This window comes from Sphaeramia orbicularis, chromosome 3, assembly GCF_902148855.1.
Source record: "Sphaeramia orbicularis chromosome 3, fSphaOr1.1, whole genome shotgun sequence".
In the NCBI taxonomy this organism is placed as follows: domain Eukaryota; kingdom Metazoa; phylum Chordata; class Actinopteri; order Kurtiformes; family Apogonidae; genus Sphaeramia; species Sphaeramia orbicularis.
In genome coordinates this window covers 35,324,370-35,350,104 of record NC_043959.1, presented here as the reverse complement: position 1 = coordinate 35,350,104, position 25,735 = coordinate 35,324,370, and the positions used below count along the sequence as shown (strand labels likewise).

At 40.4% G+C, this 25,735-nt stretch overlaps 2 protein-coding genes across 2 annotated transcripts; one reads left to right on the top strand and one right to left on the bottom strand.

The window, feature by feature from the left end:
• Positions 1-11,400: 11,400 nt before the first annotated feature.
• On the top strand, positions 11,401-16,693 carry larp6a (La ribonucleoprotein 6, translational regulator a). Its single transcript, XM_030125333.1, has 3 exons — positions 11,401-12,211; positions 13,921-14,119; positions 14,719-16,693. Exons 1-3 carry the CDS (start codon positions 11,436-11,438, stop codon positions 15,823-15,825), a joined length of 2,082 nt encoding a protein of 693 aa, XP_029981193.1. The 5' UTR covers positions 11,401-11,435; the 3' UTR covers positions 15,826-16,693.
• A 3,533-nt stretch (positions 16,694-20,226) lies between these two features.
• Positions 20,227-25,525, bottom strand: tm2d3 (TM2 domain containing 3). The gene is made up of 6 exons (XM_030129030.1): positions 25,378-25,525; positions 24,730-24,831; positions 23,542-23,702; positions 23,164-23,338; positions 22,021-22,096; positions 20,227-21,488 (listed from the first exon to the last, which is right to left on the bottom strand). Exons 1-6 carry the CDS (start codon positions 25,481-25,483, stop codon positions 21,323-21,325), a joined length of 786 nt encoding a protein of 261 aa, XP_029984890.1. The 5' UTR covers positions 25,484-25,525; the 3' UTR covers positions 20,227-21,322.
• Positions 25,526-25,735: the final 210 nt, after the last annotated feature.

Below are 25,735 nucleotides of genomic sequence, written 5' to 3'. Positions count from 1 at the left end.
TGTGTTCTGTGACACTGCGCTCTCATTGGCTTACATTCTGTGATGCTGCGCTCTCAATTGCTGGCGTTCTGTGACGCTTCGCTCTCAGTGGCTGATGTTCTGTGATGCTCCTCTCTCATTGGCTGACGTTCTGTAACACTTTGCTCTCACTGGCTGGCGTTCTGTGATGCTGCGCTCTCATTGGCTGGCATTCTGTGACGCTGCGCTCTCATTGGCTGGCGTTCTGTGACGCTTCGCTCTCATTGGCTGGCGTTCTGTGACGCTGCGCTCTCATTGGCTGGCGTTCTGTGACGCTTCGCTCTCATTGGCTGGCATTCTGTGACACTGCGCTCTCATTGGCTGGAGTTCTGTGATGCTCTGCTCTCATTGGCTGACGTTCTGTGACGCTTTGCTCTCATTGGCTGGTGTTCTGTGACACTGCGCTCTCATGGGCTGGCGTTCTGTGACGCTCCGCTCTCATTGGCTGGCGTTCTGTGACGCTGAGCTGTCACTGGCTGGCGTTCTGTGACGCTCCGCTCTCATTGGCTGACATTCTGTGATGCTGCACTCTCATTGGCTGGCGTTCTGTGACGCTGTGCTCTCATTGGCTGACGTTCTGTGACGCTGATCTCTCATTGGCTGGAGTTCTGTGACGCTCCACTCTCATTGGCTGACGTTCTGTGACGCTGCACCCTCATTGGCTGGCGGTCTGTGACGTTCTGCCCTCATTGGCTGGCGTTCTGTGATGTGATGCTCTGCCCTCATTGGCTGGCGTTCTGTGATGCTGCGCTCTCATTGGCTGGCGTTCTGTGACGCTCCGCTCTCATTGGCTGGTGTTCTGTGACGCTGAGCTGTCACTTGCTGGCGTTCTGTGACGCTGCGCTCTCATTGGCTGGCGTTCTGTGACGCTGCGCTCTCATTGGCTGGCGTTCTGTGACGCTCCGCTCTCATTGGCTGGCGTTCTGTGACGCTTCGCTTTCATTGGCTGGCATTCTGTGACACTGCGCTCTCATTGGCTGGAGTTCTGTGATGCTCTGCTCTCATTGGCTGACGTTCTGTGACGATGCGCTCTCATTGGCTGGCGTTCTGTGACGTTGATCTCTCATTGGCTGGAGTTCTGTGACGCTCCACTCTCATTGGCTGACGTTCTGTGACGCTGCACCCTCATTGGCTGGCGTTCTGTGACGTTCCGCCCTCATTGGCTGGCGTTCTGTGATGTGATGCTCCGCCCTCATTGGCTGGCGTTCTGTGACGCTGCGCTCTCATTGGCTGGCGTTCTGTGATGCTCCGCTCTCATTGGCTGGTGTTCTGTGACGCTGAGCTGTCACTTGCTGGCGTTCTGTGACGCTGCACTCTCATTGGCTGGCGTTCTGTGACGCTCCACTCTCATTGGCTGGCGTTCTGTGACGCTGCTCTCTCATTGGCTGGAGTTCTGTGACGCTCCGCTCTCATTGGCTGACGTTCTGTGATGCTGCGCTCTCATTGGCTGGCATTGTGTGACGCTGCGCTCTCATTGGCTGCCATCCTGTGACGCTGCGCTCTCATTGGCTGGCGTTCTGTGACGCTCCGCTCTCATTGGCTGGCGTTCTGTGACACTTCGCTCTCATTGGCTGGTGTTCTGTGACGCTACGCTCTCACTGGCTGGCGTTCTGTGACGCTCCGCTCTCATTGGCTGGTGTTTTGTGACTCTCCACTCTCATTGGCTGACATTCTGGGTATCTTGCACTCTCATTGGCTGGCGTTCTGTGACGCTGCGCACTCATTGGCTGGCGTTCTGTGCTGCTGCGCTCTCATTGGCTGGAGTTCTGTGACGCTGCGCTCTCATTGGCTGGCGTTCTGTGACGCTGCGCTCTCATTGGCTGGAGTTCTGTGACACTGAGCTGTCACTTGCTGGCGTTCTGTGACACTGCGCTCTCATTGGCTGGCGTTCTGTGACGCTGCGCTCTCATTGGCTGGTGTTCTGTGACGCTGCGCTCTCATTGGCTGACGTTCTGTGATGCTGCGCTCTCATTGGCTGATGTTCTGTGATGCCGCGCTCTCATTGGCTAGCGTTCTGTGACGCTCCGCTCTCATTGGCTGGCGTTCTGTGACACTTTGCTCTCATTGGCTGGTGTTCTGTGACGCTACGCTCTCACTGGCTGGCGTTCTGTGACGCTCCGCTCTCATTGGCTGGTGTTTTGTGATTCTCCACTCTCATTGGCTGACATTCTGGGTACCTTGCACTCTCATTGGCTGGCATTCTGTGACGCTCCGCTCTCATTGGCTGGCGTTCTGTGATGCTTCGCTCTCATTGGCTGGCGTTCTGTGATGCTGCGCTCTCATTGGCTGGCGTTCTGTGTCGCTGCGCTCTCATTGGCTGACGTTCTGTGACGCTGCGCTCTCATTGGCTGGCATTCTGTGACGCTCTGCTCTAATTGGCTGTCGTTCTGTGATGCTCCGCTCTCATTGGCTGGCGTTCTGAGACGCTGCGCTCTCATTGGCTGACGTTCTGTGACGCTGCGCTCTCATTGGCTGATGTTCTGTGACGCTCCGCTTTCATTGGCTGGCGTTCTGTGACGCTTCGCTCTCATTGGCTTGCGTTCTGTGACGCTGCGCTCTCATTGGCTGGCGTTCTGTGACACTCTGCTGTCATTGGCTGGCGTTCTGTGACGCTCCGCTCTCATTGCCTGGCGTTCTGTGATGCTGAGCTGTCACTGGCTGGTGTTCTGTGACGCTGCGCTTTCATTGGCTGGCGTTCTGTGACGCTGCGCTCTCATTGGCTGGCGTTCTGTGACGCTCCGCTCTCATTGGCTGGCGTTCTGTGATGCTGAGCTGTCACTGGCTGGTGTTCTGTGACGCTACGCTGTCATTGGCTGACGTTCTGTGACGCTCCGCTCTCATTGGCTGGTGTTTTGTGATTCTCCACTCTCATTGGCTGACATTCTGGGTACCTTGCACTCTCATTGGCTAGCGTTCTGTGACGCTGCGCTCTCATTGGCTGGTGTTCTGTGACGCTGCACTCTCACTGGCTGGCATTCTGTGATGCTCTGCTCTCATTGGCTGGTGTTTTGTGTCGCTTTGCTCTCATTGGCTGGTGTTCTGTGACACTGCGCTCTCATTGGCTAGCGTTCTGTGACGCTGAGCTGTCATTGGCTGGCATTCTGTGATGCTGCACTCTCATTGGCTGACGTTCTGTGACGCTCCACTCTCATTGGCTGATGTTCTGGGTACCTTGCGCTCTCATTGGCTGGCATTTTGTGATGCTGCACTCTCATCTATCTACATATCACATCTATGTATTTTTCTTACATTTTATCAGAGGATAATATTCATGTTTTTTAAAAAAAGACCACTTGTCACTTTTCCCATTTTGTAAAACAGTATCATGTATTATCATCACTTCCTTTAATGAAATTCATGCATTAAACCCCTTTAGCTCTGGTTTTGTCTCAAATGAAGTAAAGCATGTGTTGGAAACAGTTGAAATATCTCCACATATAATAGACTGGCAATAGACCAAATGCTCCAGATGATTTGTGCCCAGTCTCTTTATTCCACCCTCTCGGTTTTCTTTCTAATTCTTTCTCTCCATCCACCCCCACTGGTTTTTATATAATGGAAAATACCAAAAATAAATTATTTAATATTGTGAAATATGGGAGCATTTTTTTTTCTGTAGCTGGGAGATGGGAGATTAAGAGGACCTCTGTAGATCTCCAACTATACATTAAAGCATGGCTTCAGTAGATGTCATCACATATATTCTTCATATACAAATACTGACTCAGAGAGAACAGTCAGTCTGAGAGGGTTGACTTACCATTTTTGATATGCCACTTTTTGTATGTTCACATAATTGAACTAATCAGCCAATATTTGTATGTTCGATGTAGACTCTTAGGATTTCTTTTCTGCTACACATTGAGTGGAGACAGGTCTTATTTATTTGTATGAAATTTGGCTTGAAAAACCCAAGTTCCCTAAGAAAGCACACGTCATACAATAATACAAAGAACAGAAAAATAAGGAAAATACAAAACTAAATAAAAGCAGAGGATTTCAGAGGTCAGACCCCTTCCTCCTGTACCTTTCGCTCGCTTTGGGCTGGAAGTGCGAAGAGGAACATAGATTAGAAATGGTTATGTAAAAACCCAAGCTCTGGAAATGATAGAAAATGCATGAATACAAAAAGCACTTTTCTATGTGCAAAGACTACTCTACCCAAATTCAATAAATGAGCCTTGCAACAAATGGATTTTGTTTTATTGCATTTTCACGATAGTTACTAGCTTGCACCGAGGCTGTCACAATCCTTTGGTGGCTTTGCAAGGTGGATAGCTGGACTGAACAAAGCCATTTTGTCAAACTGGGACAACCTTGCCTCAAATCACAACAATTCAGACTTTATTTTTCATAGTTCAGATGTTGTTGTGGAATGGGTTAGGCAAGAAACATTAAATTGGGTCAATGACAATTACGAAACAGTCCCGGAAACATGATTTCATCAGGAAATACTTCAACTATAGCAGACCCTTTGACTTGATCTGAAGAATTTAGATTTCATGTCGTGATTAATAAGAACCTAAACACTCCATATTATACATGACTCCTATTTAGTCCCATTCTATTTCTCTGTCAATCTCTTTCTCTCTCCCTCTCCCCATGTCACATTGTTCGCAAACTGGAGCGCTGTATGGCATGTGGTGCAGGGAATGAGTCAGACTGCCCACCAGCTGTGAGCCCAGCTTGCCAGTGGGGAGGAGTAAAGATATTTCACGTAGGGCCAGCACAAGCCAAAAACACTAGAGAGTGATTTACAGTGTTATTAGGACGGAGGCCAACAACAATCAGGAAAAATGGACTAAAGGTATATCCTTAAGGGTTGATTGTGCTCCATGGCTGATTACCTACCCTATATATGCACTGGTACTGAAGAGACTGAAGCCGCTATGAATCAAATCTGCAAACCCACAGGAATTTACTGAGGTGATACTTGAGATAACTCACAATTCCTTTAATGTTCATTGTTGTATTATATAAAGTGCAATGTCTGTGGGGGCAGAGCAATGCATTAGTTCAGATCAAGTCCTCAGCATTGCTTTGTGTTACATACTTTTATTCTTTTAGCTCTGGTTTTCTCTTGGGTATAATTAAGTAAAAGATGTGAGACAGAATCAATCATAAATGTGGTTGATGAGAAGTTGGCTTTGGAAACAGCTGAAATAACTGTACCGGCAAAAGAAACTAAACGCTCAAGATAATTTGTGCCCGTTCTCTGTATTAGAACCTCTTTTTTCTTTCTAATTGTTTCTCTCTGTTCACCTCCCACTGTTTTTATATCATAGGAAATGAATGTATTCAAGTAATCCAAGGACCCCCTACATATACACACATTTTCAATACTCCCCAAACACAGAAGTGGAAATCTGTAAATTTGTTTACCGAGGCTCCTTCCATCTGCCATACCACACCATGTCAATAATATTAAGACTTGTGAAGTCTGGAAGCATTTCTTTGCTTTAGCTGGGAAGTGTCACATTAAGAATTAAAATTTATAAGTAATAAAAACAAATGAAAATGAATTGAATAGCTTTTATGCTTAAGATGTATGTACTGTGCTTAACAAATTTATTAGACCATCTTTCTCTATTTCTAGCACAATAAACAACCAGTGCTACTTATGTGGTAGTTCCCAAATGATTTTTTTTTATCTCTATTCCTACCTTTCTTAACTGCTTAACTGATTTATCACCATTTTTATATGATATTATCTTCTGTATTTTGCATTTTTTTGGTGTAAATCATGTATTTTCGGAAATTTAACTCAAAGATCATGTAGATTGTTCATAAAAACTCAGAGTAAATTCAAAGTTTATGATATCAAAACAAAGAAAAATGAAGAAAAAGTAATTTTTTTGGCAAAGATATTGCTAACTGAATGTAAAACCAAGTGTCTCCATCCACTGTCATTGATCCAACTCCATGGGTTTTACTGGTGAATCAATGTTGTAGAAGATGAATGTGTTTCCACGGTAACTACAGAGTCTCTTAACATCCAAATGGGTCATATCTGATGACCATGAAAAGATGACAAACTGTATTTTACACCAATTATTTACATGTATTGATAGGATTAGTGGATGAACAGGTATTAAACAGTTCATCTCTGTTGATGGTTTGTGTCACCAGTGGCTGTTTGGGTCTTTATGGGTTAATGCAGACTTTTACTTTCAATGAGCTCTCGACGTTTTACCATTTTCAACAGGAATGAGGAATTTCACTCTGAATTCAACTTTTTATTCCCAAATTTCAGTTCACCAAGAAGTCAGATATGAATCAAGTACAACATTCATTAAAATTCACTAAATCTACTTTTTCTGCCCAGGCAATGCAGGTAAGTAAATAATCATCATTTGACATATTAAGACATAATAATGTGCTTTACTAATTTTTTTGGGTTTTTTGTACAACAGTAAATTTGAAAATTCATGAATAATAATAATTATATTTTAGCATTAAAATATCATGTTGGTTAACCTTTTGTCGGGCAAGTGACTATTTTTGGTCATTTTGGCAGACATTACAAGACAGTGACAGCAACAGTTGCAGTGAGGACAGTGAGTCAACAATCTCAGGTCCACTGTGGTCTACAGGGTCTGTAAGGTCCACTTCTGCATGAACAGTGAGTGTACCTGCTTTGTTAGGTACCATAAAGTAATGGTACTAATGTAAGGAACGATGTTCAAAGGGAGAATGTGGATGTGGACAGGTGTGTGGATCAGCACTTATAAAAGTGATGTTCTAATGTTCTAAAATACATGTTCCTTTCACCTTACATGTGTTTTTCTATTCCTTTTTTTCCCTTTTTTTAAATATATACTTCTTGGATATGTATGTATATATTTTTTGCCACTTACAGGTAAGAAACCAAATATGGTAACTTGAATGACCTTGATATTTTACATGACAATAAAAAATTTGGGAAAATTTCACAAAAGTAATAAAGTCTTGTTCTGTCCTCCAATAACACATAAGGTTGAAATGTTGAATTTCTGAGTATTTCTATGAGTGAACTATAAAGTGCGTGAACATCCCAGCCAGCATGTCCATGTGGGCCCCAGAAGGCTACAATTGGTCTGCATATAAGGGTCCCATGTGGGTTTGTCCGCAGTTTCCATGGTGACCCCACATGTGTTTGCCCATATCAGAATCAGAATCAAAATCAGAATCAGAATCTCTTTATTGTCATTGTACCAAGTACAACAAAATTGAGGCAAAGCTCTCAGGTTCAGTGCAAGAATTTACAGACAGACAATGAATATCAGTAAAAAAAAAAACAACAAATATCAGTAAAACAACAACAAACATCAGTAAAAGGCAGTTATTTGCATTAAAAAATAAAAAGTATTGCAAACTAAGATATTTGTAAAACAAAGAATTTAAGTAGGGCAAAGAACATGAGAAGTAGTGAAAATGACATGAAAGATAAATATTGTGGGATAAAATAGTGTGAAGAATAAATAATATGAGATATTCAGGTCTGATTCTGAGGCCCACATGGACATGCTGGCTGGGATACTGATGTATCAGCAATGACAGAAACATAAAACATGACTGATAATTTAGGGCAGCTGTGGCATAAACCTTACATTGGGTGGTGGTCTAATAAATCTGCTGAGCACTGTATATGTGGAAAATGATTGAGCAATTAACACATCATTATGTAGAAAGACAAAGACTAAGAAGTGGTGGAAACTCTTCATGTTCCGTATTTGATGTATAACTGATGTATAAATAAAGTTTGATTTATTAACTGACTGATCTGTAGGATGGACATTTTCCCTTCCACACCCATCAACTTTTTTTTTTCTAAAGTGGGACTTTGATAAGTTACTGATGATTTGCATCTGCCTTAAATACAAAGCAGGCCCCCTTTTTTCATTCCTAATTTTTAGAGACTCACCTCAAGGGGATTGAGTAGAAGTGACTGTCGTTTAATATCAGCATGACTAGCTATTTAGGATGCAATGATATTCTCACTTTGATTAAAAACATCTGGTGCTTCTTGGAGCCCATGCAATTTTGTCAGGTTGTATTTAAGACATGTGGATACCAGCACTGAAATGATTTTCATACTCATTCTCATTTTTAATATTAACAAGGATTCAAATAGGAGTGGACAACACTGAAGATGGACTGTTCAGTGCAATGAAGCCAGAATTTAGTTTTATTATAGCAGAAATATGGCTTCAGAAAGACATGACTAATGTAGAATTTTTTCAGCTTTATTTTGGAACTGGTTCTACTTAATTGCACAACTTAAAGCACAGGTGTCAAACATGTGGCCTGGGGGACAAATCCGGCCCGCCAAAGGGTCCAGTCTGGCCCTTGGGATGAATTTGTGAAATGCAAAAATACACTAATATATTAACAATCATTTTAGTTCAGGTTCCACATTCAGACCAATTCAATCTCAAGTGGGTCAGATCAGTAAAATACGATCATAATAACAAAGAAATAATGACAACTTCAATTTTTTCTCTTTGTAAATCTAAATATTTTCATGTATTTGCACTAAAACAAAGATTAATTTAATTAAAAATGTGAATAACCTGAACAAATATGAACAACCTGAAATGTCTTAAAAGAAGTAAATACAATTTTAACAATATTCTGCCTGTTACTAAATGTTTTGTGTATTTGTAGATCCACTGTGGTCTGTAAATTATAATGTACATGTGTAAATGATAAACAGAGGCAGAATATTGTTAAAATTACACTTATTTTTTCCATTTGTTCATGTTACTCCCATCTTTTGAAAGGATAGTTTGCAGATGTAAACCTTTACATAATGTAAATTTCCTTTTTTTGCTCTAAAACAGAGAAAAGTTTGGAGTTGACATTATTTATATATTATTATGTTATTATTTTACTGGTTCGGCCCACTTCAGATCAAATTTAACTGAATGCGGCCCCTGAACTAAAATGAGTTTGACACCCCTGACTTAAAGAGACCAAATATGTGATTTAGTGGCTGTGAGAGACCCTCTTGAGTCCTCCGGTATCCGGGTGCGTCTTTTAGGCACACTTTGCACTTTGTGTTAAAAAACTTCATATTATTTTTCACAATTTAAATAAGGTTAGAATTCAAAAGTTGTTCATTTTTGCATGATCTTTAAAATTCTGGCCACCAACTAAAATTTGCACATTGTAAACAAAAGAAAATTACAAGACTAGCATCTGTCTCCCAAGTGTGCCTAAAACGCACTATTTCTTCTGTATGATTAGGGCTGACCTTGATTTACAAAAATAAAATCAAATTAGAGCAGAAAAGTAAATCAATATATAATATTTAATAGTTTGATTTATAGGTGTGCATTTTACGCACACTTGGTGACAGATGCTAGTATTTTTGAACATTTGACCTAGCGCCAAAAATAATAATGCAAATTAACCCTTTCATGCATAGTGGTCACTACAGTGGACAGCTATTCTACAGCTGTTCTCTTGTATATTCATGGATTTTATTGTTTTAGTTCCATATCAGCCAACACAGTGGACGCCTATGCATCATCCCATACACTACAATTCATACCATTACTGTAACTTTGCTGTTCTTGATAAACCTGATCTGCACTAACATGTTTGAGTGTAAATCAATTGCTTGTTATTGTTAATCGATTGTAATTAACCATTTTTCTTAAACGAAAAGTTGTTTTGGGTTTTTTTTGCATATTATCTCCATAAAGTGAATAATAACTAATATTAGAGTAGGTTAAAAAGTGACAAAACACCAGATTAGCAGCATTAAAGAAAAAAAAAAAAATCATACTTTTCACACAGTGCATCAGTAAATACATGTTTCTTTGCTTCAAATATTAAATGCATGATGTCCATCTGAGTGAATATTTTTGCAACTCCATGAAAAATAGGTTCATAAAAATTTTTTCAATCATATTGTTTTTTTCATGCTTAAAGAGGAATAAAAACACTGAGGAAAAATATATTGATTTGGGTCAAAAAAACGGTATTCAAAATCTCTCTGACGGGACATTTTAGAGACAATTTGACCCACATTTTTACTTTTAAATTCATTTTTGCTTCAGTTGAGCCATAAGGGATTATCCAAAACAAGGAGCTACTTTATATTGAAATAAATGTTGGAATGGCAATCAATTAAATTTCGCTCTCTGATGGGACATTACTGCATTTTGACCCATTAAGGTTCTCATTATTCATGCATTAAAGGGTTAACCAGTGTTGGAGTTAATCACTGACATATGCCAGGTTGAAAAAATCAAATAATATGTGATCCACTTTTTATGTAGTATATTGAAAAAAATTTTTTTTTTGTTTTTTCCCATCCAAAAAAATGGTTTGTTTACATTAAAAACACAGCATTTAACCCTTTCATGCATGAATTATGACAACCTTCATCAAGATTTTTTTGAGTGTTTTTATTCCTCCTTAGGCATGAAAAAAACAATGTGATTGAGTTTTTTTTCTTGTCATGGAGTTATATAATGTCCATGCATTTAATTTTTGAAGTAAAGAAATGTGTTTAAAACCCAATATCAGAAAGTGAGATGAAAACAATGAAATAAAAACATTTTAATGCTGCTAATCTGATGTTTTCTCACATTTTAACATATTCTAATGCTAGTTATTACTCACTTCATGGAGATAATATGCAAAAAAAAAAAACAAAAAAACTTTTAGTCTAATAAATGACAATTGATTTACACTCAAACATGTTACTGCAGATCAGGTTTATCAAGAACAGCCAAGTTACAGTAATGGTCTGAATGTCAGTGTATGAGATGGTGCATAAGTGTCCACTGTGTTAACTGATATGGAACTAAAACAACAAAACCCATGAATATATAAGAGAACAGCTGGAGAAGAACTGTCCACTGGAGTGACCACTATGCATGAAAGGGTTTAAAAAAAAAAAAAAAAAAAGACATTTGTTGAGTATTTGGTATTTTTATTTACGGCTCAAGTTGATCAAATTGAAAAAAGTGTTAAAAAAAAAAAAATGGATGATTTTTTTTTTTTTTTTTACATTATTCCACAAGTGTGCCAAAAACACACACTAGGTGCTTAGTAAGGGCCTTGCTGGACAGGATACCGGAGGGTTAAACCACTTTTTTTTTTTTTTTTTTTTCTAAAGTGGGACTTTAATAAGTTACTGATGATTTGCATTTCCCGTCTTGATTTCTTGTTTTGTCTTTTTGTTTTGTGTCTCCTACTTGCTGCGGACGCACTTTGCTCCTGCCTTCACCACACGCGTAAAGTCTATTATCCAATTAGCGGCGTTAGAGAAGGGGTCGTCCTTGGCACGGCGATTTCCCAATTAAAGAGGAACACGTGGAATTGCTTGCCTACTTAGACACATGTAAACGGTGGATTCGCCCCCTTCAACAAGAAAAGGCCACACTTTAGATCTCTGTGAAATAGAGAAAACAGAAAAAAGCATGTACGCTCTGGTAAATGCCTTCATCCGCTGCGTCTCCTTCCTCTTGCCTCCCTCCTGGCTTTGTGTCAGCTTTTGCTTGTGGGTTGGGAATGCGTGCGAAGAGACGCTGCCACGGCCCAATCCCAGAGCTCGTTTCAAAAGCAGAAAGCCTCTTACATATGAGGAAGTAGCAGCAGCAGCAGTAGAAGCAGAAGCACAAGGAGGCTCCAGCCCGTCGGTCGCACCAGGTCCAGGCTGTGTCTCGCTGGCTGCTACAAGCCCCGCTGCTCCTCAGGGCCCTTCCTCGGGTCGGATTTGGATCGGGGGTCTCTGGCGAGCCGTGGAGCGCGTCTTTGGAGCCCCCTGGGTCCTTCTCCGCCGCCACTGGTGCCCTAAGAAACCTCGAGCAGCTTTACGCACCCCGTATCCTGTCTGTGCCTTCGAGTCGAGCAAGATTGAAAGCTTTCAGGGAGGCGCTGCTGCTGCTGCTACGAGCGAGGGAAGGGAGGAAGGAGAGGGCGGACGCACCTTGGTTTATTCTAAGAGCATGAGTGGGTCAGTGGGGATCCCCAATCTAGCCCCGTCGGAGTGCGCTTCGAATGCGCCAGGGGAGCAGGGCATGGATGAGGTCATCACCGTGGATCAGCACTCGCAGGAGATGGGGACGGTGACGATAACAGTGGCCATTCAAGCTGCGGAGGACGAGGAACCGGAGGAAGTGTCATCTAATAATATTGACTTCCTTGGGGCCGGGAGCTGTAGTGAGGACGAAATAGGACGACATGACAAATCAAGGTCTGGTTAATTTGCTGCGTTAATTGATTGAACCCGCCTGTTCCACTGCACACTGTTCCACTAACTTCTACTCTCTCCACAAACCAGGGAGGTAAACTGGGGTCAGTAAAGTTATGACATTACTAAAACATTATGCAGTCAAGGTTGTGCAACATGCAGTCTAGTTCTGCGTAGGATTTTTATGCAGTATTGGCTGTAACTTCAGTTGGAGCACAGCCAAGACGCGTGGAGCAGCTTAAATACTCGGAGAGGGTTTTTTTTTTTGTGTGTGTGTGTGAGTGTCTGACTGAAAGTATGCCAAATTTGTTGAAAGATACTGTTGAAGTGAAGAAGTATAATACTGACAGGTGTGTTACAAGACTGTAAACAGCCTGTAACGGACAATGGATGCCTCACACATACTTGTGGGATTTATTATCTCATAGGTAGGACTGTGGGGAGTGTTTAGCCACCTGTAGGCAGCATCCGCGCTGTAAAACCAGACACCTGAGAGAGATAAAGGATTGCACCTTCTCTTTAATCTAATTCCCCTACGTCAGGGCTGCTATTTTTATCCCCTGGCCTATAAGTTCCCTATTCAGACTACGTGCGCCAAGAGTGAGTCAGTGATTGAAAGGCCAAAGGGGAGAGTAAGTCAATGTCTCTCTCATGCAAAAGGTTTTAGTCTGTGCACACCCATGGCACACATTCTATGACTATTTTGAACTCTTGGGAAAGCATTTATTTTGCAGCACATGTATCAAACAGGATGCATTTTGAAATCACTGAACCCCCCCTTACAGAAAACCTACAGGGAAACGAAATCTGCAAGGTGGTGTGTTTGTGTAGGCTACATGTGACCTCACATCTTCTATTTCTGCAACACACTTTCACAGACTGTGGCTGATGTCTAAACAGCAGCATGAGACTGAACTTCACCACAGTGCATCCAGGGCTTTTCTGTATTCCTGTCATCCCTGTTGTGTTTTCTTCACATGTTAAATGTGTCGTGTGTAAATGAGATGATGGTCTCTGCTAAATGCTCATGGCTGTCTTTATCTGACATCCTGGGGAAGCAGTGGACTCGTGCCAGCTGTGTGGTCAGCCGCACGGAAAGCTGTTGACTGAGGGTGTACGAGGGAGGGAGGAGGTGATGAGTCATCCACAAAATTTCATTCAGACCCTCACTCTGATCTGCAAAGCTACCTGACTGTACTACTTTACAGGCTCAGCCATGTGTCTGACTGAAATCAAATTGTGCTCTAAAGCCTCAGCTGTGCGGTGTTTGTACCACTTTGGTAAATCATGTGAAGCTGATTTTGGTGAACCACCATATTCTGTGTGGGAGGGAGAGGCTGTGACTCTGCACCTCTCAGATGGAGAGGTCCTGGCAGTTTCAAGACTGGTGACACACTGGTGTCAAGGTCTGGCATTGAGGCATGGCTAGTATAGCTGGAGACACAGCTTGTCACTGCTGCAAAGGAAGTCTGTAAAGGAGGGAGGTACACAGTCCATCTCATTTTAGTCAAACATGTTGCAGAGAGAAGTGGCAGTGCTAGGCAGCGTTCTTGCCAACAACGTGTAAGCCTCTGGTTTATTGTATTAATGAAAGTAAAATGTGTAACAGTTGTAGTCCTGGCAGTTTTGATGAAAAAACATTCTGCTGCTTCAGTGATGGACCACAGAGGCGTCTGTGCTGACCGTGTTGCATGTTGTCTTCCCACACACAGCGGAGCGGGAACCAGTGGAGGGGAGTTGGAGGAGGAGAGCTGGCAGCCCCCAGATCCAGATCTCATCCAAAAGCTGGTTGCTCAGATTGAGTACTACTTATCAGATGAAAACCTGGAGCATGACGCTTTCCTGCTCAAACATGTCAGACGCAACAAACTTGGGTTTGTTAGTGTCAAGTTGCTCACCTCATTCAAAAAGGTAAGTGTGAAGGACTTGTGTACAGAATAGAATGTAAAGTCTACTATTTGGTCATATGTTTTGATATTATGTATTCTCATGTTCCGGAGCTGATTGTTTCAAAATAGAAATCTGTCTTAAATACAAAGCCGGCCCCTTTTTTTCATTCCTAATTTTTAGAGACTCACCTCAAGGGGATTGAGTAGAAGTGACTGTCTTTTAATATCAGCATGTCTAGCTATTTAGGATGCAATGATATTCTCACTTTGATTAAAAACATCTGGTGCTTCTTGGAGCCCATGCAATTTTGTCAGGTTGTATTTAAGACATGTGGATACCAGCACTGAAATGATTTTCATTCTCGTTTTAACATTAACAAGGATTCAAATAGGAGCTGACAACACTGAAGATGGACTGTTCAGTGCAATGAAGCCAGAATTTAGTTTATTATAGCAGAAATATGGCTTCAGAAAGACATGACTAATGTAGAATTTCATCTTTATTTTGGAACTGGTTCTACTTAATTGCACAACTTAAAGAGACCAAATATATGATTTAGTGACTGTGAGAGACCCTCTTTAAACCACTTACACTCTCACCCATGTATTGTGTGTTTGCAGGTGAAACACTTGACCCGTGACTGGAGAACAACTGCTTATGCTCTAAGACACTCAAATATACTTGAGCTGAACGATGAGGGGCGCAAGGTGAGGCGCAAGTCAGCGGTGCCTGTCTTTGCCAGTGAATCATTGCCAAGCCGAATGCTACTGCTGAGTGATTTGCAGAGGTGGCCGGAGCTGGCTGCTCTGACTGGAGGTGCAAAGGAAAATGGAAGTAGCGAAGGTGGAGCCACTCAGCAGGAGCAACTGATGAAGCTGTTGCTGAAAGCATTTGGGACATATGGCGCCATCGCTTCTGTCCGAGTTCTGAAACCTGGGAAGGACCTGCCAGCCGACTTGAAGAGGTTGAGCGGTCGCTACACTCAGCTCGGCACTGAGGAATGTGCCATTGTAGAGTTTGAGGAGGTGGAAGCTGCTGTCAAAGCCAATGAAGCTGTGGGCAGTGAGGATGGAGGGTCCAGTTTGCTGGGGTTGAAAGTGGTTCTTATTGGCACCAAACCGCCTAAGAAGAAGGTACCTAAAGAACGACCCCGTGAGGAGGGAGGGATGCGCAAAAGTCGCTCACTCAACAGCAGAGTAAGAGAGCTTCAGTACCACGGAGAAGACTCGGCTTGCAGCTCCTCAGAGACCGAGAGTAACCCCACATCTCCACGACTAGCACGAAAGTCCCTGTCCTGCAACAAGCTCAGCCCCACCACTGCAGGCATCAGCTTCCAGAACAATCACCTGAGTCCTGGCATGTCCCCACGTAACAGCCCCTGGTCGAGCCCCCGCGCCAGCCCCTGTTCTCAGCGCAAATTACCACATTCCCAAAAGTCTCCTTTAGCCAGTGAGGACAGACTGAGCCCTGAGCCTGGGCGTCGCTGGGCGGACTACTCCTCAGACAGTAGCCTTACCCCTTCAGGGAGTCCCTGGGTTCAGCGGCGCAAGCAGGTGGCATCTCAGGAAAGCAGTCCGGTCGGCAGTCCGATGCTGGGTAGAAAGATCCAGAATGCCGATGGTCTGCCGCCAGGGGTAATGAGGTTGCCAAGGGGTCCTGATGGAACCCGAGGCTTTCACTGTGTCACTAATGGTGAGAGGGGGAAGTCAGCTGCTACTCAGACTTGATATGTGGAGCATCTTTATGCAGTTGTTATCCCCCAGAAATAAGATGTATTGGAATGAGTTTTTCTTGGCCGTGTCAGTCAGCCCCCAGCCACATATGAGACTGTAGATATATTTTTGTTTAAGTGCGTCAGTTTTCAGTCTTTGTTATATTTTTATACGACATCTTGAGTTAATATGGTAACATTAGTTATTTACAAATGGAAATTTGAGTGAATGTAAATTCATATTGCTTTGAGAGAAAATTTTGCCATCATAATAGACCATGTCATCTCCACTACTGTCTGGACTTTGGTTTTCATGATGCGGGTGGCAAAAAAAAAAAATCTTTTTTTTTTTTTTTTTCTTCTTTCTCCCCATTGACTAAAGTGTCCTGTCTTGAAGTATGTGTGTAAAATCTCACAACATTGTCTGTGGATGGTGTATAAATGTAAGTGGTGTAAGTGGCATAGGCACATGGACTTGATAGTGATATCACCATATGCCTTTTCTGTATTTGTCTACTGTGGGTTTCATTTTTACATACTGAGGCCATAACCACCCCACTGCCATAATGGTTGGACAGACATGTTTTTTGTTTTGTTTTTATTTTTTTGTTTTTATTTTTTTTCTAAATTTTCACTATGCTTTAGCACTTAGTCTCTTTGAGCCTTGTAAAATGTTTCTTTGCTGGGCAGGTAGCTGCTGTATTTATTTTTTAAGTGTTTACTTTTTCTGTCATTTGTTTTCATCATTCTAAACTCACAGAATGGTATGAGGGATGTTATGGAAAAAGGGAAAATATAGATGCTCTTGTGTTATTGCCTTCGCATATGAGCTGAGGTGTTTGTACAGTGCGACTCCTATTGTACAAATAAATCACTGAAATCAACATTGGCCTGTCTATTTCTTTTGTTTTGTGACATGTGCAGACTTTGGTCAAACAACTGTGATCCAGTTTTTTTTTTTTTTCTTTCTTTCTATTTCAATATGTAAGCAAGATTATCTGAGGTGTTGTTGTGCCAAAACTGTAGGACTTCTTCTAGACTTGGAAAGCGTAATTGGCACACTGGTGTGCTGTAAAATGGATCACACAGATGGGAGGATGAAAAACTAGTTGATGGTTTGAGCTTCATCAAAATTCACAAGATAACATGGACAAAATGGTGGGATGAAACAGTTACATGTTTATTCAAGTTCATGTATATTGAGTTTTTTTCCAGTTAATGGTTTAGTCTAAAGAGTCATGTTAAGAATGCGTTAACACAAATGATAAAACACAAAATAGAATATTTACCAGCTTACAGTAATGCAAAATGTAACAAAGCAATTGCAGTCTGTAGATTTGGATGAGCTGATCTGTCCAGCTGCATGGAAAATGAGTTTGTCCAACTACTACTTTGAGGTTGGCTTTGTGTTTGGTTTCTGTCTATTGTTTTTTTTGTTCTGGGGACATTTTTTGTTGGTTTGACTTTATCTTGTGGGTTGTTTTGCTAGAAAATAAGTCATCTGCAACAGATCAGATCCGTGGCAGGTTTTCCTCCCAAGTCTTTCTCTGTATGTTACAACCTGTTTTCTCATGGTTTGCTGTTAAAAACCATCGATTCTGCCACGTTTTCTGCTTTTGTTTGATATCAGACAGTGAGGTTCAGATAATGGGCAAAAACGTAATAGAAGTACACCCCCCCCCGCCTTTTGTGTAGGTGTTCACTAGACCACCAGATCACATAGTGTTTATATAATTTATAATGAAGCCCTGTGGTTCTTCCAAAGTGTTCATAAGCTGTTTTTTTCCTTATTGGTATTGGCAGTGGGACACAGGTTGTTTTTATTAATTTTAATTAATTATATTTATTTTATTTAATTTAACCCATAAAGACCCAGTGCTACTTTTGTGACAGTTCCTAAATATTTTTTTTCTCTCTCTATTTAACCTTTCTTCAGTGATTTATCACCATTTATCATATTCTCTATTTTGCCTTTTGTTTTTTCTTCAGTGAAAATCCCTAATTTTCTTATATTTATTTTACTGATCATGTACTTTAATCATCATGCTGATATTGCATTTAAAGGTTATCACAATAAAACAGAAAACTTGAGAAAAAAAGTGACTGTCAGTAAAATCTATCATTAACTGCATATAAACCAAGTGTCTTAATCCACTGTCATTTATCAAATTCTATGGGTTTTGCTGGTTAATCAGTGTTGTAGAAGATGACTGTGTTTCCATGGTAACTGCGGAGCCTCTGAACATCCAAATGGGTCATATCTGATGACCATGAAAAGATGAATAACTGTATTTTAGATCCATTATTTACATGGATTGATATGATTAGAGGCTCTAAAGTTATTAAACATTTTAGATCAGTAGATGCTTTTGGTCACTGGTGTACGTTTGGGTATTTATGGGTTAAAAGAATTATCAGGGAGAAGTAGTGTTGGGATTTCTGTGGTACCTTTCACCATATGCAAAGTACGCAAAAGGTTTGTCTAGAATGAGTGTTTAGTGATTTTTTTTTTTTTTTTTTTTTTTTTTTCTGGTGAAAATCAACATGTAGAAACATCCAAGGGTGGTGAATACTTTTTATTGGAACTGTAATTTGAGATTGTCCACAGGTGGTTTCAGAGTCTCCCTAGCAACTGCCCAAAGGTGAGAAATATGATGTTAGATTCTTGCAGTCAGACTTTACATGGGTACAATATTCTATTCATGGAGTGAGCATAATAAGCAGAAACAAACTACTGGATACAGAGGGTCAGAACAAGTGTTAGAACATCCAGAGCTGGGGTGAGACTAAATGGGATTGCGTAAGAGATGGATGAATAAACTTTTGTTCTATTTGCATAATTGGCTAATCAGAAAGTCGTGAGGCCGTCTGTCTTTGAGAGAGGATACTTTGGCTCAACTCCAAATCACTGGTCAGTCCATGATTTTCAATAATGGCTGACTGGGATAAGTACTGCAAAATTAATCTATTATTCTCAAAAGAGAGATTTCCACATAATTACCATGGGAGATGGTCTCATACTAACACCAAAGGGACCTTTACCAAAAAGAAAGGTAACAACCAAACAAAATACTATTGTGCTCATCATTTACAACAGAGCAGTATCCGCTAGCGTATGAATTAAAAGATATTTAGTGCAGCAATTTATCAATTTACCTGGGGCCTCATGTCAGATGTCTAAAAAAGAAACTGCCTGTATTATGTCGTGGCAAGATTACATGTGTAAAATGTGGTAGATTCTACACCTGTTTGTGCTCAGTATTGAATAAATTATTACTATCATGTAATTGTACATTGTGCAACTGTGTTCTATTATAAACCCTGTTATTTACCTTAAAGTTAAATAATCACAGCCACTCTTCATAGATGTTATTGAATCTGTGGCAAACAAATGGGTTGAAAATGTAATTACATTTGTGCTACAATCACACATTATAGTTGAGGAACATTAGGACTGCAAACTCCTAATATTTCATCACAATTAAAAAGAATAAAATAAAATGATTAAAGCTTTCCAAAAGATGAACGTGTCCCTTGCAGAATTTAGGTGTGATTTATAAACCTCCTCCTAAACTCACAAGTATGACAACTACTTGCATCAGTCTGTGGGTGGGAGTTGTAGTGACTGTTAAAAGGCGGGATCAAGTTTGAGGAAACAGAATCAGGGTGGAGTAAATTTACAACAGATTCAGCTCAGCAGCCAATTGGAAAAGTCCACACAAAATTAACACGTCACTATCTAAAGCAGTGATTTTCCCTTCTCTTTTTTTATTTTCAGATGAATATATATATAATGTAAATATGTGTATGTGCCTAAATGTAATTGATTGATTTCTGCATTGCATTCAATAGAGCTGCTCTTAAAATAAAACTTGGCACAGTTGCTTTGATGACATAACGTTACCTTCCCCATCCTTCTGTCACACACCAGCAGGTATAATAAGCTTTTGGCTTCACTCACTGTTTAATGTGAGAAAAAGCACAGACATCTGTGAAAATGACCCCAGCTATTAATAGAGCTCTGAATTCTCATTAAAATGCTGCATTCAAGCAGGAGGCCAGACTCATGTTCCCTGGAAACAAAGTATCTGTCCTGTAAGTTCACAGTCCTGTGGTGGCACTGACCTCTGACTGATGAACAGTGTCCTGTCACATTAGGGGATTGATGAAGCACTGGCCAGAAACATATTATCATAAATGAGTTCATGAGGATGATTATGAAACTAAGAAAACAATGGTCAACAAGTGTTTTCCTATTAAAAATTTAACGCAGATAGACCTCATTGGTCTGATTTTTAATTGAAACATTGGATCAGTGTGGCCCATTAAATCTATTCCATAAACAATGGAGTGCATGAAAACAAGTACCCACTGTTGTTCTACTTCCACAGCAGGACAATTCCATTCATAACAAATTATGTTTTAAAATCTTTATTTACATAACTTAAAAAAAATAATGTACAGTGTTTCAACAGAAAACAAAATTCTGGCAACACAAAGAGAACACACTTTCACATTAAGAAAGAGGAGCTGCTTCACTGTTAGTGCACAGAGAATCAATGTAACAGGTAAAGTGATGAATTGAAGGAAAAAGAACATTTGAATGCACTGGATATCTCCATCATCTCCCATACGGGAAACCACAAGTGACTGCAATTTGCTTGTGCAACACGTATACATGTAGACGGTTAGGAGATTCTTATCTTTGTTCCCTAACGCCACATCTCTACCAGTGTTGGCTGTTATTTGAACCTACAGTAGGGTTTGTGCATTTATTAATAAAGCAGTTGAACTTAAACAGTTGTGATGCTTATAAAAGTTAAATGTTGGATCATTCAAAAAGCCCTGAAAGAAACATTTCTTAAACTGTGGCTGACAGTACTGATTCAATGTAGAAAGAAATCATGCAAATAGCTGTTGAATTCATCCACAGGCACATTCTGTTGTCACAAAAAAACACCTGAAACTATTTCCTTACTCATTCTTGGCCCTCTCAGGACATAAATATTACCTGCCCACCTTTCTATTGTGTTAGGTTTTACACTGGAAATCTGTAGCCATGGTTACAATTTCACCCCCCACTGATTCATTTACTTTCCAATAAAGAAGAAGCAACACACGGCTCCAAAGAACTTTTTGATAGCCCAGCTTCACAGGAAATCAAACCTATCTATATATCAGCATGAGGGAGCCTAACCATTAGTTAAGTCAAAGCAACCGCACAGGCATAATTACTGACTTCTCGTCTTCCTGCACAGCTCCATCTGCAGAATGTTGACAGGAGTCAGACGCAGAATGATTAGGATTGATCTGATGGTTGTGTGGGAAGAGTTATCCATGTTGCAAGGGGGAAAACACTTCCTGCTTGTTAGCAGATGGGACAGAGATGTGTTGCACAGCAAGCTCTGGGAGGCAAAACGTGCTAAGAACACAGCATCTTCAGTCTTTGAGGGTGAAACAGTATGAAGCAGAAGAGGGTAAGGAACATCCAACCATGTCTCCAGAGACTTGGTTCAGATGTAGAGCGAACCGTCAGCAGGCCCCACATAACCAACCCCTATGAGAAGCACATCTATCAAAGTCCAAATGCCCAGGCCTCCAAAGCTGAACAGTTTGCCCAGACCCTCTCTCCACTGGCCCAGATAAAACCGATCTGCTCCAAAACCACCAAGTGTAATGCTACAAAAAAGGATGAGAGAAAAAAGAAATGCTATTACATCAAACATCCTGACTCAAGAAATAAATAAATAAATAATATATACATACTACTGTGCAAAACTTTTAGGCAGCCTTTAGATTTGTTTTTGCAGCATTGAAATGAGCATGCATATTTTTTTTCTCTTTTCTTATTTCTCTCCCTGACCCTATGACAAGAAGCAGCTAAAACCATTAAAATGTCTGACATGTGTTGAATGATACCTGGAATGAAAAAAATCAAAAAGTGAATGTCAAAAATTTCATACTGTCTGAACAAAAGGATTATAGACATGTCAGGGGTCACACTAAATACTGACTTTAACCTTTAGAACCCCTTTAGTTCAGTTTTTTGTGTCTTTTCAGGCTGTGCACATATTTCCTGTATTTTATTGTTGTATCTGAAGAAAAGAGACAGAAATATATATGCATGTTCATTTAAACGCTGCAAAAAGCAATCTAAAGGCTGTCTAAAACTTTTGCAAAGAACTGTGTACAGTTTACATAACTGTGGTACCTGAGCGCTAATGCCGTTGACCATTTATATCCTCCAGTCCAATTGCAAAATAATCGTTTCTGAAAACGTCTTTTACCTAAAGGGAAGACACACATTTTATTAAAAGTATCCCAGATACAGCACACATTTTACAAAGAACACAATTTAATCATAGCATTCAACAAAGTCTGTGACAGACTTACTTGAATTCTATTTACTCAATTATTACTTGAAGTAATTGAGTAAATAGAATTTCTACTTACTCATTTACTGTACAAATGTACATATTTAAAGTGTTATTATTTTACTAGAGTATTTCCATTTGATGAAGCTTTACACTTCTATTCAAATGCTTCTCAAAGGTAAATATGCTACTTTTTAATTTACTATATTTGTCTAACTGCTTTTTACTTTTCAGCTAATTTTACACAATGGATAATGCCATGTTAGAACACATAAATTATTAGAGAAAACCTATGATTTCCAGTCTTTTTGATTTCTGACATCTTACAAAACAGTGTTAAATCTGGTCACATTTCAGATGCCGGTGAATTGTTGGCAGCTCCACCAAACAGTGATTTGTCCATGTAAATTTGCCACATGCTTTAATTTCAGTAAATTTTCACATCATCCAATACTGTACCAAAAATCAAAGATTAGAGAAAAAGTGCATAACTAGAAACAGATGAGTATATATGAATATAATCTGTTTTTCTACTTTCCCATTAACCATGTGATGAGCCCTGTTCACAAAATGAAAAATAAATTAGTTAAAACCAACTCTACCAACAAAAGTAAAATGCCGTGACACCACTAGGCAGATTTCCACCATTTTACATCAATTTTCCAAAAATTTGAGAAATCAGGTCTCCTGAAGTTGACTTAAGTTTCTGATCCCAGAACCAAAGTGCTCCTCATAAATGGTGACATTTCAATACCATTTCTATCTAATGTGGCATTTATGCTTTTTGTCAATGAATGTTGTCCTTAAATGTCTACTACTATTGCAGTAGTTCTATAATAACATAAGCATTTAGATGAATATTAACACACATCTACCGCTTTTCTATTTTATGCTTTTAACTATTTTTCCTTAGATCATGATCCTGTTTCTGTATAGCAGTAAGAGAACAAACACACATTTCAGCAGGGTCTTTATCCTACCTAAACAATGTACATGGTCTAACACGTCACAGGTGGCATTGTAGCGCTTCCGTGGGCAGGACACTGTCATACAGTTAGTGGAATTTGAGCAGCGGTACAGTGACGGGTCCAGCTGCCAGCAGAACTGACAGATGATGGACAGAGAGAAGTTGGTTTGCTGCTGTCCTGACTCTCCCTGCAAAATTCAATAAACACAGAGAACACAGCCTCAATTAAAACAGCATCACTATCTTTTACTTAGCAAGTTTCACCTTTGTTGCTGACTCAATACAACAACACAGGAGGAGCATATTTCAGGTCTCTTCTTTCATTTCTCTTTACAATCTGCTCTTTATCAATGTATTGCAGGTTTATCAAAAGGAAAAATCCATTACTCACAATGCAGTGGACCCCTTTTTTGGGTTTACAGGTGAATGAAGCTGGTTTCCCGTATGTGCAGTTGTGTTGGTAATTGCAGTGAATACAATCAGCTGGCAGGCGACTACACAGACCACCACTAGGACACTTTGCAGGGTAGTTCTCTTCATCTGCAGGAGACACTACAAAACAGCAGACATAAAGTTACAAATGATCTCCCCCACTGCTATCCTTTCCTTATTTTATATACTCATGACATCAGCAATCAATCCAATGTGAAGTCACAGCTTTGAGACCATTGATGGTTGTAGCAATCATAGAGAAGCAAGCTTGTGCTCTTGCCAAATTGGGAAAATGTGACTGTGGGAGGTTAATTACAGACACTCTGCCCTCAACTAAAGGCCATCAAAGAGTCCTTGAGCAAACCATTTACTACTGATTGGTCTGTTAAACCCATCTCTGGACTACAAAAAAGACATATTGGGACCTAGGTGAAAAGTCTTTAAAACTAAAGCAGGTAGAAAATACAAGGACAATGCTCTCTTTGATATAAAGCAAAGGAAGAAATAATAAATATTTGTAATAATACTAATATTAGTGTCTTATGGGAGTTTACTGAAATTTCTCCCAGCATCTGTGTGGGTTCTCTCCACAAACTCTGGCTTCCTCCCACTGCCCAATGCATGCACCTTGATAAATTAGTGAATATAAATCACATGTTCACGTGAATGTGAGAGTGAATGGTTGGTTGTCTTTATACGTCAGCCCTATGATGAACTGCCAAAATGTCCAGGGTGTACACCGCCTTTGTCTGATGTAAGCTAGGATAGGCTCAAGCCCTCCCACAGCCCTTCAGAACATTAAGTAGTTATAGAAAATGAATGAATAAATCATTTATAACAAAAAAACTAAGGACATTAAAAAATGATCAGCCTTCTCCAGAAATAACCATCATGTCTCCTTTCCTTTAATCTTAAGGCAACACACAGTTTAGGTTACAAGTAAAAGGAACATCAATACATTTCAAGTTCATAGTGCCACATACTGTATGTATATGAGGAAGCAATTTCTAACTCTTACTCTAACACTTATTTCTACTAATTCAATCAGTCAAATAACAGACTGTTTTACACCAGAGGCTTGGATTGTCCAATTTTTAAAGACATGTCATGTTTGTGAATAAGGACCAGGTGCTGTATGTGCATTTACCTGAGGCTGCAGCAGGGACCACTGGACTAGTGATGACAGGACCATGTTGAGCATCTCTGGTGTACGGGGGCTCCTGTCCAACATGTGGGGAGCTCAGGTATCCTAACAAGAACCAGATCACTAGATGACTGACAGACCTGAGAAAAGGTCACTCACCTATTATTATGACCCACCAATTATAAACATGGGACACTGTAATGTATTTCCATATTAACAACAACTATTATGGTGTGAGGTAAAATAACTATTTACCAAGTTGACACTAACAAGCAACGAAATGTGATATTATATGTAGTTATCTGCATGATCAATATGTTGATTCAGTAGTTTTAGAGCTACAACAAAAACAAATAGCTAATGACGTAACACCTCAGCATGCAGTTAAGAGTAAGCGGTTAGTCAGTACGTTAAAAACAGTTGAATCTCTTGTCCTGTATACTAAACACCTCTGACATAAATACAAAAACATCTCATGTATCTGATAAAAATGTCTCAATCAGTGCGACTCTCTTCAGCTCTTTCCACTACTATTCTTGCTAGCTAGCATACAGCCGTTGCTAACACTGCGAAAGCTAATGCTAACGACGTCTATGAACATAAAACTACACACAACACATGGGTTGTGTTTAACAAGGTGACCCAACATACCATTAACACATTGTAAGACCACATCCATAAGCAATATGATGACAATTCCGTATGTTTTAAGGCATCGTCCCCTGTCCGGTCTCCAGCTTTGACAGATTGTGGCCATTGCTGCCCGATTGCTGCTGTAGAGCTAGCGTTGCGTTCAAGTAACGTTGGAAATATGACTACATCCCTTACTAGTGCACAATCATTGTTATGAGAAGGCAGCATTCAGCTTTACTGTAATAATGCCTCAACTGTAGTCAGTTGTATTCTTTATTTTGCACAATTAAAAATACACCAAAAAGCCCATGATAAATGTAGGGCAGAGAAAGACAGAAAAACCCACTGAGCTGATTATAAAAAAGCCTCTATGTTC

Coding starts and splice junctions, on each gene's coding strand:
- larp6a (XM_030125333.1), top strand. CDS start 11,436: ATGTACGCTCTGGTAAATGCCTTCATCCGCTGCGTCTCCTTCCTCTTG. Junction 12,212..13,920: donor GGACGACATGACAAATCAAG/GTCTGGTTAATT, acceptor TCCCACACACAG/CGGAGCGGGAACCAGTGGAG. Junction 14,120..14,718: donor TGCTCACCTCATTCAAAAAG/GTAAGTGTGAAG, acceptor GTGTGTTTGCAG/GTGAAACACTTGACCCGTGA.
- tm2d3 (XM_030129030.1), bottom strand. CDS start 25,483: ATGGCCACAATCTGTCAAAGCTGGAGACCGGACAGGGGACGATGCCTT. Junction 24,832..25,377: donor GGTCTTACAATGTGTTAATG/GTATGTTGGGTC, acceptor GGTTCTTGTTAG/GATACCTGAGCTCCCCACAT. Junction 23,703..24,729: donor GGTCCCTGCTGCAGCCTCAG/GTAAATGCACAT, acceptor GCTGTTTTGTAG/TGTCTCCTGCAGATGAAGAG.